The sequence below is a fragment of the Astatotilapia calliptera genome, chromosome 8 (assembly GCF_964374335.1).
Source record: "Astatotilapia calliptera chromosome 8, fAstCal68.1, whole genome shotgun sequence".
NCBI classification, from domain to species: Eukaryota; Metazoa; Chordata; class Actinopteri; order Cichliformes; family Cichlidae; genus Astatotilapia; species Astatotilapia calliptera.
In genome coordinates, this window is record NC_137429.1 from 30,987,615 (window position 1) to 31,003,700 (window position 16,086).

The window sequence follows — 16,086 nt, forward strand, 5'->3', positions numbered from 1 at the left end:
ACAGTATGTTTGACTGTGCTTCTATATTCTCTAGTTTCATGTAACACTGCCAGCACACAGCGCAGTCAAAGTGCAATAAGAGCACCACATACAAAGTGTGTTGCTCGTGTCAACATAAAGCAGAGTTACACAATCATGTCATGATAGTAACGGTACTATTCTTTAATCCAGTACAAAATGTGCCACATGGGCCTCAGAGACACAGGTAGAAAACTTTACACAGGAACAAAAAGCAGGGTCTTTAGCCTTTGTTACGATGGAGTGCAGCTTAATGAGGACAGTGTAAAAAAGCTTCTCACTGGGCTGAAGGCCTGATTGTTGTACCTGTGGAAATCCAACGTCACAGCTACGATCAGGGGACAAGAGCACATCATTTTAATGAGAGCTTTACACTGTGATGACTCCAATCTGAGTTCAAATAGAAAAAATCATTCCAAACAGACTGAATACAATATAAGGTGTTGTCAATAATAATAACAATAATAATAACAACAACAATAGAAGAAAACAGCAACACATAAGAAGTCGCTCCCATTTTCAGGACCACTGCCACAGTACATTGTTTCATTTCAATCAACTTGGTCTGCTACACCGACATCAAGACTCCTCCGTAAGCCAGCACATCGATGAAGTGACGACGCATTAGTATCAGTCAGTACTGTTGTCTGTTGGAGGGCCATACATATTTCACATTCAGCCTTCAGTGTTTCTTCCTGGCTGCTGATGCGCGAAGCAGAAAGGTGGATGACGGAGCCGTCTGAAGCTCGTGCTCCAAAGTTTTCCAGGACTTTTTCCTGTATTACAGAAAAGGGATTTGCATTTCTTTGCAATACTTCTGCATCGTCTCACACTGTGCATTACATTCTGTGTGATCTGTACCAGGGGTTCGTCTACAGAGGCTGTAAGGGACAATTAGACAGGAAGGAGACATGACGCGACTGTCCTACTATCGGTGCTCACATGCTAATAGGTCGGTGTCCAACAGCATGCTGCTGCTTACTGTCAGAACAGCTAACTGAATGATTTCAGTAGTAACCTGGAAAGATCCACAGCACCATCAGCTCAGACAAAGAAGCAGCCAACAACAACCACACATCAGGCACAGCCTCAGCTGGCTGCGCTCACAGCCAGCAGCTCCACGCTGTCCCTCATCATCTCTCCTCTCTGCAGCCAATGAAGTATTAGCCTTAATTGGCTGTGTCCAACTGGACTGGATCAACACAGCAACAGTTACAGTAATAATGTAAGGAACACAAAAGTATTGTTAGGTAAAGTAACACAGGAGTCGAGCTAAGACGTCCTGCTGCGGCCCTTCTGATCTCCGTTCACAGCACAGCTGACGTGGGCTTGTTCCCGTTTGGCATCTGGTGGCATTTCTGTCCTCTCATTTTATACTTGTACTTAAAAAGGAAAGAAAACAATCTGTAATAATCATGAATGTCACAAATGAACCGTCCGTGGTGCAATAATAACATGCCAAACGTTAAAAATGCCCAAGTATCCACTGAGTGCGCACAGGCAGGCTGTGGCCTGCTCCGAGTCCGGCTTCTTTTCAGGAAAAACAAAAACAACCCCCCAAAGTAATGTAGATGTTATCGGCCTCGGATTAATAACGATGACAACAGTTCAGTTTGGTGGAAGTTAAGTAGGATTATTTCATGAGTTCGTACTATAATTTCAGTGCGTGTTGACTTTAAAAAACAGATGGGAAAAGAAAGAAACTAAATGTCAGCCTGTCGTTTTTGCGCTGTGCTCATCTTCTTCACATGGCGTACTTCTGGGTCCATTCTTTTGCTAGTTTGTTGTATCTGAGAAGAGAAAAAGACACAAATCGATGACACCATCAGACACACTCGCTTTACTAAAGACGTTAGCATGCGCGCGTGTGTGTATTCACTTGTCTTTGTCGTTCTTGTAGATGTGAGCTATGTCAGGCACCAAGGGGTCATCTGGGTTTGGATCACACAGCAATGAACATATGGACAATAAAACTGCAAAAAACAGGTGAAAGGATCCCGTCAGTGAACTGAGGACAGTTTCATTGTCGAGTGTGTAGAAACGACACACTTCAGTTAACATGGGGCAGACGTGACGCTGTGTGGGAGCAAAGGGAGGTTCCTCGGCCCTAATCATACGATCCATAATGTCACTTTTTAAAATACAGACGACACACACATCTGATTACCTTTAGACACCGTCAGTGCTGGAGACCACTGTGACCGCAGGATGTCCAAGCAGATGCTGCCGTTGCTGTTTATATTTGGGTGATAAATCTTTGTTGTAAATGCTACCTGGATTAAAAAAATGAATGACGTTAGTAACATTCAGCGAGTGGAATAACTGAAGTGAGCAGGTCCTGAGTGACACCTTCCTCATCGTCAAGACGACTGAAGCAACTACCAATGAAAGAGCAGGATACCGTTTCCAAAGTAACCCAAGCCTGTAACGTCCACGACCCACCATGACATCGTGACAGCGACACACAACACGTCTTGCTGTGTGGAGTCTGGGCACCGTCGTGGATTTAAATCAAATTTGCAGTGCAGACTTTCAGCTTTGATTCAGTGGGCTGAACAACAATGTTACATTATCTGTTTGAAAATCACAGGCTCGACTTTCAGAGGCTCAACAGTAAGTGGACCATGAAGTGACAAACTCAAGCACAGCAGCTGTTCATTTCCTGACGGCAAACGTACATGCACACAGACACACAAACAAGCAGAGCAGTTAAAGACCAGGAGACATCCTGGGATCCTGTTAATGTCAAACTTTTGTTAAACCTTTTGAATTAAACACACAGTACAGAAACGAGCACTGCGTATTATTCACAAGGCTGGTTATCTAGATCATACTCACAAATTCTTTCTTCAGGCAAAGTTACTTAAATTCCAGGATCTGGTTAATTACAACACATCCATAATTTTGTATAAAGCTTTTACTAAACTTTTACCGGCAAATTTACAAACTAGATTTGAAATTCGAGAAAAGGTTTATAATGTGAGAGGCTTTGGAGAATTCAAATTACCCAGAACTCGAACAACCCGTAAAGGCTTTTGTGTGTCTGTATGTGGTGTGAGAATCTGGAACAGTCTGAGTTTACAATTGAAACAATGCAAAAATATTCATAGATTTAAATTCCTCTACAAACAGTTGGTCTGGTCACAGTATACTCAATGATGCTTTTAGTGTGCTCTGTAATGTCTGTCCTCTTACCATTGCTGGTATGGATTCAAAAAAATAAAAAATAAAATAAAGTGTGCGTATGTATGTACATATATGTACTTGTGTGTGTAGATATATATGTATGTATATGTATGTGTGTTTGTTACTTGTAGTTATTACTACCTGTTACCTGTGGTAATGCAATTTATAATTTATATATTCTGTATTCAGTTATGAAGGCTCTAATTGTTGGTTGCGAGCTGCCGCTTAGATGCTTGTATCTGCCCGGGGCTGTTTATGGGTCTGTATGCAATGATGGGCGTAGCTGCGGGAAGTTTATTGTTTTTTTTGTTGATGAGTGAGTATAGGGGTGGGATTTAATAAGTTTTCTTCGTCCCACTCCTTTTTCAGGCAAGTTTTGTTTTTTGTTTTGTGTATTTTATGTTCAATATAGGTATTTGTTGTGCCTGAAAATGAACAAATAAATGAAATGAAATGAAAGCTTAAAGCCTGCACTTCAGTCACTTCCTGTTTGATTTAAAAGCCACACTTGCTATCCCAGGTTAAGTTTAGTCTTTTTGTTTGTCAGACTTTTCTTTTGGCATCAGGATTAGTTCATGTGTGGAAAACCTGCTTAAAGAGCTTTATTCAGGTGTGCAGCCACCGTGGGCCACCGATCCTCCCAGTCTCAACTCTGCTGGAGCAGTGAGCAACATTTTTCCAAAACACACGCCCTTATTTACTTATCAAATCAGCCAGTGAGCCTGGTACACGTGTCCAGGAGAGACCACTCCTAGTAGGACAGAAATGTCTCAGGACAAAAGTGAACAGTTTGTCTTCCAAGCAGGCCGCCACCGCCCTCCAGTAACTCTGACTGAATAACACATGTGTACAATATGTAAGGTAGGTTATACAATCTTCCCACCAAACACACTGTGTTTGTGCTTCTTCCTGTGTGTGTTTGCACAGTCACCCTGAACTGGTGACCCTAGACTAGCTGTGTGACAGACTAGTGACCCGTCCAGGTGTACTCTGCCCCTCACACCATCTCACTTCCTTTCCTGCCTCGTATGACCTTAAAATGGATAAGTGGTTAAGAGGCGGCCGTGTGGATGTGCTGCTGTGTATGTATGAAATGTGGCACAGTGATGCAAGTTGTCAGCTCTGTGAGACAGGAGATCTAGCAGCATGGCAGGAGAAAAGCTTGGGGCTCTTACCTTTGGTGGCTTGAACGGGTAGTCAGTAGGAAAGTGAATTGTGAGAAAGAAAACTCCTCCTTGGTACGGACTGTCACCCTGACAAAAAAACACTTCTGTCAACAACAGTGAAACGATTCAGGTGGAATCAGTCGGCTCGCTCCCGTCACCTTCAGCCCAGATGAACAAACCGGTTGGCACCACTTCTCATTTGTCTATATTTATTTATTTTTCTATATGAGAATAATTTCAACACTGTAACAAAGAAATGTCCCAAATATGGGATAAATAAAGCAGTGCTCATTATTTCTGATGCATTTAGTGCAGAAAACATTATGAGAGGAGAAGAAGCAAGCTTAGCGTGACACTCACCGGGCCCATTATTGTTGCCTGCCAGTGAAACACTAGGAGCAAGAAACAAAACAGAGGCACATATAAGAACGCAAGCTGTACATTCAACCAACACAATGTTCAGAGGCCATCATCCACCACGTTACACATGCTGTGTGTACAGAGCACAGTGCACACTGTGTACTGTGTCCACAAAAGACAGACAGCTGTGCTTTGTCATCAGCCTTACTCTAACTGGCTGATTACAGGGTGACTAACAGCCGTCGCTCCCATTTCCCAGTTAAAAGATAACCTATGGAGCTCATAGTTAACCCTTTGGAGAACCCCTGGCTGTCCATTCAATTTTAAATTGGTCCTAGACACAGCAACACAGTCCAGTCCTGGGGTGTCTCACTGTGAAACAGCATAGGGCATACAGTCACTTTCAGGCGATCAGGATGGAGTTCCAGCCTTCGGCAGAGGTCCGGCTTTCTAGAAGCTAGTCTGACGTCTCTGCAGAACTTCCTAGTAAATCTTTTAGGACCCTTCTTTAGCCAAATGAAACATTTTCTTCTGATATCTACTTGACTCGTTCTTCCACCGCTCTTTTTTTTAAAACTGACCCTACCAAAAAATAAATAAATAAATCCTCTTGAAAACTATTTATGTTTTGCTTTAGATTGTTAAGATAAAACGTAGAATGACATTTAGGAACTATGAAGAGTCTCAAGGCCGACATGCAGGATGTGAACTCACTGTCATCCCCCACTGGTCCAGCCGAGCACTGTGCGGGAGGGTCTCTCTGCAGGTCCTGCAGCTCCTGGTCAACATAACACAAACCAGTCTGTGAGGTTTGACTGAACATCACGTGACACGGCAGTTTTAATGTGAATCAGCTGCAAATGCAGAAATCTTTTCCGTCATTAATGGCAAATACCATCCAGGTATCGCTACAGTCCCCACTAGGCCGTTAATGCAAGCGTGCTTGTGTGTGACTTTGTTTCGACAGTGCGGACCACCGAAAGAAACCATCACTGTTATATGTATGTAGTTATTATAAGTCCTGTCAAGCCTTCGAGAAGCTCGTCTAACGTGTTATTTCACTTTTCCATTATGACTGGTAGTCCTCTCCGTGCGCCCTCAACAGTCCACAAAGGAAGTGAACTAGTCCACACTACAGAGAACCGAAATGAACTCTGTGCAAACTTCCCTGGTCACCGCAGTCCCAGCCCTCACTACAAGCTGGACAACACAGCTTCTGACACAGAGACAGGCTAACATGGAGGGCACAAAGAGGGTAGTTAATGAGCTAACTACGCTCTTTGGTCATTTGTTAGCGAGCTAGCATGAAACTTTGGATTTGTCAGCCTGCTTCGTCCGTTAGGAGAGATGTCAGCGGCCCCATTATTATCAAAAATATGACGAAGTTTGAGCGGAGTTTATTCAAAGCGGGGGGAGTGTAAGTTCTGTATGAATACACCTTTAGCGAAAAATAAATCCTATCGTTAGCCTCTGCTGTGCTATCTTTAGCTGGCAACCAATGCTAGCTTGTTAAACTTACCTTCTGTATTCTTTTCAGTGCCATGCTAACTGACGCAGTCCGCTCCCGTGCTCACTCCTCGCTCGTGTTGGTAGGATTATTGCTGGCCAAGTCAATGGTTGTAGTTTGTTCCCTGAGTACTTCGACAGCCGGGACGTGTTTGTGTTTTTATAAAAACCTCTTTTGTTTCCGCTTTCTTCTGTTTACGGTCGTCCCCTCGAAGTGGATCACGGGAAATGTAGTTCTGAATGTGCGCTATGCTTGTATCTCAGAAATAACCCTAACTGCTATACTTAAGGAAGTATCTGAGGTACCTTTAGTTCTTGCCTTTCAATGCTTCATCTTTTTAATCCACTACAAGCTGAACAAGTCGCTGCTGGTAGAAGAAAACTCGTTTTTCTTGTTGTTCAGAAATCAGAAACATCCCACAGTTCCAACCATATACGGCTTTCACCTTCATCATGTGATGAAATGTAATATGTATTTAAAACAAAGTTTATTTGGTGGAGGACTGTCATTTGGTGACGTTTCTTTACATACACTCACTGGACATTTCATTAGGTACACCTCTCCATAACACAAACATCTAATCAGCTAATCATAGAATCATAGAATAACAATCCAATGTATTTAGGCACGTATACATGATGGAGACAACCTGGTGAAATTCAAAGCGAGCATCAGAATGAGAAAGAAAAGCACGGTGATGGTGTTAGATGGGCTGGTCTTAGTATTTCAAAAACTGCTGATCTATTGGAACTTTCCCCACACAACCATTTACAAACCAGGTCATCAGAAGACCTGATCAAACCTTAAAGTGGCCTACAGCAGCAGAAAACCACACCAAGCGCAGCGTCTGTAAGAGCAGGAAACTGAGGCTACAGGCTCACTGAACTTGAACAATAGAAAACATTGTCTGTGCCTCCTTTTATGACTGCAATTTACCAGTCTTGGCTCTTGGCTCGTCAAGCAGGATAACAAACCGTGAGCTCAAATCCTCTGAAACATGAATATAGTTTCTTGAACATAACAATGTGTTCACTCAAAATCACCAACAGTCCCCAGATCAAACCGAACACCTCTGACATGTGGAGGAATATTCACATCATGGATGTGCACCCATCTCCAGCCGCGCCATAGCTGCAGCACCCTGATGAGTCTATGCTGCAAAGATTTAAGGCAGCTCTGAAGGCAAAAGGAGGTCTGACCCATTATAAGAAAGGTGTATCTAATAAAGTGTCCAGTGATGTCTTGATGCAATGATTTCACTTTGAATTTCTTTGTATAGTTAAATCACAACAGTCCCAGGGTTTTATATTGGAGTCTTGTTTATTACCAGGTGTTCTCCGTTGGGTTGCTTTGTTCTTCCTTTTATTCTCCCCCTGAAGGGAGGGAGTGTGTAATCAGCTCCATTTGTGTGTTTGTTAGCAGTCTAGCATCCACAGTTTTCAAGATATCATTTTCCAATGTAGTGTGCTGGTAGAACCCTCAAACAGCACAAACGCTGTATTACCCATGATTTCTTTATGGAACTTCACACTAAAGTTCTAGACATCGTGGGATATGAGTACGTAGGTTTTATGTTAATTTTTTTCATTAAAAAAAACTTATCAGTGATACATTGTATGAAAGGTTTGGAAAGAGCAGTACAACACATAACATGTTTCCATAGCAGGCTGACATCAGCACGTTGTAATAAAAACATAAAGCATCAACGTTTTAGTTTCGCTCTTGCCTTTTGGGGGAGATTTTCCTTACACCTTAGCGTCCTGTGTCCTTAGACCTTGTTGTATTTTGGTTGTGGTTACTGTTTGTATTTATGACATGTGTCCCCGGACTCTTGTTCAGTCTGTGACTGTGTTTCCTGCACTTCTCTCACCATTTCCTGATTTACTTTGATTTATTTTCCTCGTGTTTTGCTGTCGTCAGAATCAGAATACTTTATTAACCCTGAGGAAATTATGTGGTCACAGTCACTCCAAGACATTAAGAACTGACTGAACTCAATTAAATAATACAATATATTACAAAATTACAAATATATATATCCAGATATTACAGATATTAAATATATATGAATGACATTTTACTCTAAACTGTAAAACTGTTATTTGTTAAAGGATGTGCCAAAGGGTGTAAATTCTGCAGCCTGGAGGAGCTGGAGTGTGGTTCGGTGGTACATTTAGGTAATCTCACTGAACATGCTCCTGTGACTGGCCAGCAATTCAATTCAATTCAATTTTATTTATATAGCGCCAAATCACAACAAAAGTCGCCTCAAGGCGCTTCATAGCGCCTTGAGGTGGCCAGCAGCCAGTAGAAAGACATTAATGGCTGCCCTTGAGCCTGGTTCTGCCAAAGGTCGCCCTGTTCAAAGGGGGTTCTTCCTCCGCAGGCCACCATAGTGTGTAATGCTCAAATATCTTCTTTCTGCCTGGCTTCACCAAGTATTTAGCACTGACTCACTGCTTCAGTCTTTCTCTTCAGTCTATATTAGTTAAAACATCTTTAACCTCGACGCTGTGTAATAGTTAATATGCGAACACAAGGGTCATCTTTTATATTGAAGTTACAGGAACCCGATGAATAAATCCCACTTGGGCCTCTGTGTTGATAGACACGAAATGATGCTAAATTAGAGACGTTATGCAAGCCTACAGCATAAACACTCTCAGGGTGCCATTACCAAGAGCCTGGCCTGGACAGCATTTCTTAAACTGTTTAGGAAATGTTTAGGATGTTCATGTTTAGGAAATTTGGGGCCAATTACAGTGATAACATGAACTTTCCAACTGATACGGGTAATTGTCAGCATGATTGGGACCCTCTGAAATTATACAGGAAGATGCACAAAATCTCTTTTTCCATCTCTTTCTCAAGAAAGACAGCGACGATGTTAAACCCTCAGATATTTCAGAATGGGAATGAAATGAGAATGGGGTTTATTGCCAAATGTTGAGCAGGTTTACAACATTAGGAAATTGCTGCGGTGCTTCAGTGCGAACATGCTGTCATAAATAGCACTTAAATAGACATGGAAAAAAATAAAAGTAGGGATAAGAATTAAAAGTGCTACGTGGAAAGATATGTGCATGAGATATACATGAGATATATACATGAGAATAAGAATTAAGAGTGCTACGTTGAAAGATATATACATGAGTGCAGGTGGTGATCAGTGCCAAACATAGAATGATGCAGTGACACAGCGTAGGGTCATGTGTTAGTGGTGGGAACAGTCATATGGTTATTGTTCATGTGTCCAACAGCAGAGGGGAAGAAACTGTTCTTATGGCGAGAGGTTCTGGTGCGAATGGACCGGAGCCTCCTGCCTGAGGGGAGCAGGTCAAACAGACTGTGTCCAGGGTGAGAAGGGTCAGCTGAGATCCGAGCTGCACGCCGCAATGTCCTGGAGGTGTACAGGTCCTGCAGAGATGGGAGTCTGCAGCCAATCACCTTCTCAGCAGAGCGCACAACACGCTGCAGTCTCTGTTTGTCCCTGATAGTGGCTCCAGCGTACCACACGGTGATGGAGGAGGTGAGGATGGACTCGATGATTGCGGTGTAGAACTGCATCATCGTCCGTGTTGGCAGGTTGAATTTCTTCAGCTGCCTCAGGAAGTACATCCTCTGCTGGGCTTTCTTGATGACGGAGGTGATGGTGGGCTCCCACTTCAGGTCCTGGGTGATGGTGGTACCCAGGAAGCGGAATGAGTTCACAGAGGTGATGGGGGTGTCAGTCAGGATGATGGGGGGGAGTGGAGCTGTGTGCTTCCTGAAGTCCACAATAATCTCCACTGTCTTCTGGGCATTCAGCACCAGGTTGTTGTGGCTGCACCAAGACACCAGACGTTCAACCTCCCTCCTGTAGGCAGACTCGTCCCCGTCCGAGATGAGTCCGATAACGGTGGTGTCATCTGCAAACTTGATTAGCTTGACAGACTGGTGGGTGGAGGTGCAGCAGTTGGTGTACAGGGAGAAGAGCAGAGGAGAAAGAACACAGCCCTGAGGGGAGCCGGTGCTGATGGTCCGGGAGTCCGAGACATTCTTTCCCAGCCTCACATGGTGCTTCCTGTCCGTCAGGAAGTCAGTGATCCACCGGCAGATGGGATCAGGCACATTCATCTGGGAAAGCTTGCCTCGGAGATGGTCTGGAAGGATGGTGTTGAAGGCAGAGCTGAAGTCCACAAACAGGATCCTGGCGTAGGTTCCTGGGGAGTCCAGATGCTGCAGGATGAAGTGTAGGGCCATGTTGATGGCGTCGTCTACAGACCTGTTGGCTCTATATGCAAACTGCAGGGGGTCCAGGAGGGGGGCCGTGAGGGTCCTGAGATGGGAGAGAACTAGGCGCTCAAATGACTTCATGACCACAGATGTCAGAGCCACGGGTCTGTAGTCATTTAGTCCAGTGATCCTAGGTTTCTTGGGGACAGGGATTATGGTGGAGGACTTGAAGCAGGCAGGCACATGACATGCCTGCAGTGAGGAGTTGAAAATGCCAGAAAACACTGGGGCCAGCTCGTTTGCACAGTGTCTGAGGGTGGCAGGAGACACACCGTCTGGGCCGGGAGCTTTCCGAGCATTCAGACTCTTAAACTGCTTCCTCACATCTGCTTCATGAATATGAAGAGTTGTGGTGGGAGGAGGTGGTGTGAAATCCTCTTTTGTGTGGGGTGAGGAGGGGGGTGTTGTAGGTGAACGGTTTGAAGGTGGTGATGGCTCTATGGAGGGGGGAGAGGTGGGGGAATGAGTGTCCAAAGTGCCTCTATTGTTGGGGCCGTTGGAGGTGTGAAGGCTGCCTGATGGCTCGTCAAAACGGCAGTAGAAGTCGTTAAGGGTGTTGGCTAAGAGCAAGTCATCAGTGGAGTGGGGGGTTTTAGGCTTGTAGTTGGTGATATTCCTAAAACCTTTCCACACAGAGGCCGAGTCATTCTCTGAGATCTGCTGCTGCATCTTCTCAGAGTGCTGATGTTTGGCAATGTCCACTTCTTTAGTGAACCTGTACTTGGCCTCTCTGTAGCAGTCCCTGTCTCCGCTTCTGAACGCCTTACTCTTTTCCAGCCACAGCTTTTTGAGTTTAGGAGTAAACCAGGGTTTGTCATTGTTATAACTCACCCTGGTGCGTGATGGCACAATGCTGTCCTCACAGAAGTGGATATAGGAGGTGACAGTGTCCGTAAACTCGTCCAAGCTGTTAGAAGCAGCCTTCAATGTGTCCCAGTCTGTGGTCTCCAAACACGTGCGAAGCTCCTCCACAGCCTCGTTGCTCCACAGTTTTTTAGTCCTCACGACAGGTTTGGAGAGCTTCAGCCTCTGTCTGTACGCGGGGATCAGGTGGATCATGACGTGGTCAGAAAGACCGAGTGAAGCGCGGGGCACCGCGCGATAGGCCCCGCTGATCGTGCTGTAACAGTGGTCTAATGTCCTCTCCTCTCTGGTCGGGCATTTAATATACTGCTTATATTTCGGAAGCTCATGGCTCAGATTGGCTTTGTTAAAGTCCCCAAGAGCAATGATGAGAGAGTCCGGGAATGTCCGCTCCGTGTGGAGAATCTGCTCCGCGAGTGCGCACTGAGCTGCCTGCGCATCTGCGTCTGGCGGGATGTAAACAGCGGCCAGGATGAATGAAGCGAACTCCCGCGGAGAATAAAACGGTTTGCAGTGGATAAAAAGATATTCCAGAGAGGAAGAGCAGTGCTGAGCAATCACTGTCACATCTGTGCACCAGCCACTATTGATGTAGAAGCAGAGACCTCCACCTTTGGACTTACCGGAGAGAGCGGCCTGCTGGTCCGCACGCAGCAGATGAAAGCTCTCCAGCTTGAGCGCGCAGTCTGGGATGTCCTCACTGAGCCACGACTCCGTAAAACATAACACACAGGAGGAGGCAAAGTCTCTGTTCATGCTTCTCATCAGGGCCAGTTCGTCAACCTTATTGCCGAGTGATCGTACATTAGAAAGGAAGATCCCAGGAAGAGCAGTTCGCAGTCCGCGTCTCCTCAAACGCACGAGTGCGCCGGCTCGCTTCCCTCTCTTTCGGCGTCTCGCTTTCCTGGTCAGAGTCAGCAGTAAATCTGCCGCAGATGCGACAAATATTGGAAATAAATCCACAGGCGTTGTAGTCCTGTAGTTAAGGAGCTCTTCTCTGGTGTACGAGTATCCAGAGGAGTGCCCAGACACAGAGAAAATGCACAAAAACAAAACAAAAGTAACGCACTGAAGCACCAGGGCGACCATCCGCGGCGCCATATTTCATGACTTACTGGCTTTTTACAGGTTGTGTGCCAAGGAAAGAAAAAGCCTCATACTTTCTCACACTCTGAGCACAAAAAGACGATGTTGTTTCGATTCTCCAAAGCCACAAATGTACTTAAGTTGTATAAAACCATTGCAAACTACAGACACAAACTAGAAGACGTGCGAATACTCTAGCCTATACTGACAGCGCTGAAACAATCATCTAATACAAGTCCTGCATTCAAAGTGTTACTTTAAATACAAGTATTAAACATAATAATAATAGTATTGTAAATGTATTACAGTTTTACTCACTGCAGAAAAAATACCCGCTGTGACTCTAAGTCTCTATTATATCCTTATTGTATCATTACTCATTCAAAACTGTAAAGTAGGTTTTTATATTTGATGCAGATTAACCAAAAATATACACATTTATAATGGATTCATCTGCTGATTATTTAACTTTAAAACAAAACGCAGCAAGCGGCGGCAGGCTGCGTCCTGGCTGGTCGCACCCTGGGGGTCCGCATGGGCACTGGAAAAGTCTGAACCTCCTCCACTCCCATGCCACCGGGGAACGCCAGTGGGGGTATCGGCAGCGTCGGCCAGGACCGGATCAGAACCACCAGATTCAATCCTTTGCATCCGGCGCTCGATCCGGTCCTGGAGTTCATCCCGCTGGCTGCGAGACACTGTGGCCTGCTCCCGCTGCACCCACCAGCTCCATCCCTGGTCTGCTGTGCCCTCCTGCTTGGTTTCGGCACCACTGTAATCATCAGACGACAGACCTGTCCACATTTTTATGCTTTTCAGCATCATCTTTTATTCTCTCACGGTTGCTGTACACAATACCCAGCTGCAGCTTGCAGCCACACACATCAACAACAAACATGACATCGGTCCGAGCACAGACTTTAAGCCGGCGAGGCGTGATTGTGGATCCCACTTAGGTGCATCCACCTCCCCTGCAGCAGCTCCACAGACCACGCCCCGCCACAATGGAATCACACTCTTTAGTCTATGTCTGGGTGCTGGAAATGAGAGTCCGTCTGTTAGTCAAACCTCAGATACAGGAGGAGCAGTCCAGGTTTTCATCCAGGTCACGGAACACTGGAGCAGCTCTTTATCCTTTTGACGATACTTCAGGGTGCGTGGGAGTTTGCCCAACCAGCCTACACGTGTTTTGTCGAGGTGGAGAGGACATTTGATTGTTCAGTTTGGAGTATTTTGTGGGAAGTGCTTTGGGAGAAAGGGGTGTCTGGACTGTTGCTACCATCCGTTGGATCCTTAAACAACCATTGCAAGAGCTTGGTCCACATAGCCGGTAAGAAGTCAAACTTGTTCCTGGTGGGTGTTCTTCAACATGGACAGGATTTCTAGGAATAGCCAAGTGGCAGAAGGCTTCCACTTGGGTGGTCTCAGACTCTCGTCTCTGAGATGTGGCTCTGTTGATATCATCAGGTGGTGGCCTACAGCTTACACTGGAGCAGTTCGCAGTAACAAGCTATGATTAGTGACATTAGTGACGTTTGTACTAACTTGGTTTTAAAGCCTTTAAATATACGTCGTTCAATAGCTGAGCTTAATCCTACAGAGAATGATCAAAGTTCATGTAGAAACAAACAAATGAACAAAAGATTTTCTCCTTCATTTCTGTCACACAAAGCTGTATGACACGTTTCCAGCTGTTAGTATCATGGTTGCTAGGCAACCTGGGCAGCGCAACGGAGGCTAGACCGTCCCATTTCACAAGCCTCGCACTTCCGGCCTTAGCGGTCTTTGAGTACGCGGCCCTTGAGGATCGTTGAGGCTGCGTACTTTAAGGCTGCAGACCCTGAATTGGGACACAGCCTATGTTTAACTGGTGCAGAGAAGCTGTAGTGTTCACAGTCACTTCTAGGTTACATCAAGAGTAGCAGACATTAAATCAGTCAATTACACCTTTATCCTAGCTTTGTACAGTCTGGAGGGGAAAAATCTTCCATAAACATCAGGTAACATTGGCTTTTTTCTTGTTTCTTTTTGGCATTAAAACCATTTTCAGTGGAATTGCATGTGGATCAGGAATGTCAGTGGAAAAGAAACTTTCCTGCCACTGATATTGCCCCCCTAAACAGTTTGAGTATCTACTGCCTCAGCCACCCCCACACCAATTTCAACTATACTGATATAGCACTAGTTCACAGCAGCCATGTCAAGGTGTTTTATGTATCAACCCAGGAATATTAGAGAGAAATCCCATCAATCAGATGATCTATTGTGAGCAGCAGATGGCAAATCTGGGCTGAAAAAGCTCCATTTGCAGTAGATAAAACAGGAGTGTAACCATGCTCAGGGAGGGGCAGCGAGCTGCTGTGATTGGCTGGGTGATAAGGAGAAAGAGAAGACGGAAAAAAGGAGCTTAGTGAGACCAACAACAACAAATATGAACACACCCAAACTAACACCGATGCCGGGAACTCCTCAGAGTGATTAGAAAAGAATTTCTCCCAAATTCATTTTACAGCAGGACAAATGTCCAAACTCAGAGTCTCTGTCACGAACAAGCCGCCGTGCTTTAAGCTTGACAAACATGCGTCCTCTGTAGTTAAATCTAGTTTTGACCAACTACGTCTAATCTCTAAAGCCAAACCAAGTAGGTTTGGGTCTATTACCCCAATTCTCTCTGACCTACGCTGGCTCCCATTAAAGATCACATTGATTTTAAAATCTTATTGCTTACTTTTAAAATCATAAATAATACCGTGCCTAGCTATCTTACTGATCTTCTCAGCCTGTATATTCCTAGTAGCGCACTGAGATCATCAGACCAGTTGCTCTTGGTGCAACCTACCGTAGGTCACGGCTGAAGACCAGAGGTGACCGTGCTTTCCCCTCAGTTGCACCTAACCTCTGGAACAACCTCCTACAAGCTGTTTGCACATCTGACTCAATCCAGACTTTGGTTTAGCCTTCCCGGCTATCTAGAGTACGCTTCTTGTAAGTGTACTCTTATGCAAGCCCTTTTCTTCTGTTTTGTTGAACAATGTTTTGTACTGATTTTACTTTATAAGTTTTATTTTGATATCTGCTTATGCTTGGTTAATCAATGCTCTCCACCTGCTAGCTTATTTGCATTTATATTTTGCTACTGCTTTCACTGGACCTCTGGTTTTAAATGTGCTATACAAATAAACTTGTATTGTATTGTAAACCTACAGAGTGGTCATACCAGCATTTTATTTGACTTATTTAACTTTGTTTCTCCATAGAGTTAATTATTAAATTAATTGATTGACCATTTTATAAGACACTGTATTTACTCTCCTCCTGTAGTTTGTGTATGAGTTAAATCTGGGTGCTGCAGAGATCTGACTCCTATCTACATGTTAGAAACAAACGAGTAACTGCATGATGGAGGATCACATTCTTTCGTTTATCAAATCCATTTAATGTGATCCAGCCGCTGCTGTTGAAGAATAAGCCACAGGAAGTGTCAGCAAACACGTCCACCTTCTCATGGATTACCGACTACCTAACAGACAATATGAGAATGTGAGAATCAAATCAAATCACTTTTATTGTCACATCACATGTGCAGGTACATTGGTACAGCACATGTGAGTGAAATTCTTGTGT

General features: G+C 44.6%; 1 protein-coding gene across 1 annotated transcript; it reads right to left on the bottom strand.

The window, feature by feature from the left end:
* Positions 1-138: 138 nt before the first annotated feature.
* ube2d1b (ubiquitin-conjugating enzyme E2D 1b) lies at positions 139-6,459 on the bottom strand. The gene is made up of 7 exons (XM_026177496.2): positions 6,250-6,459; positions 5,445-5,508; positions 4,731-4,762; positions 4,380-4,457; positions 2,186-2,291; positions 1,898-1,991; positions 139-1,808 (listed from the first exon to the last, which is right to left on the bottom strand). Exons 1-7 carry the CDS (start codon positions 6,271-6,273, stop codon positions 1,763-1,765), a joined length of 444 nt encoding a protein of 147 aa, XP_026033281.1. The 5' UTR covers positions 6,274-6,459; the 3' UTR covers positions 139-1,762.
* Positions 6,460-16,086: the final 9,627 nt, after the last annotated feature.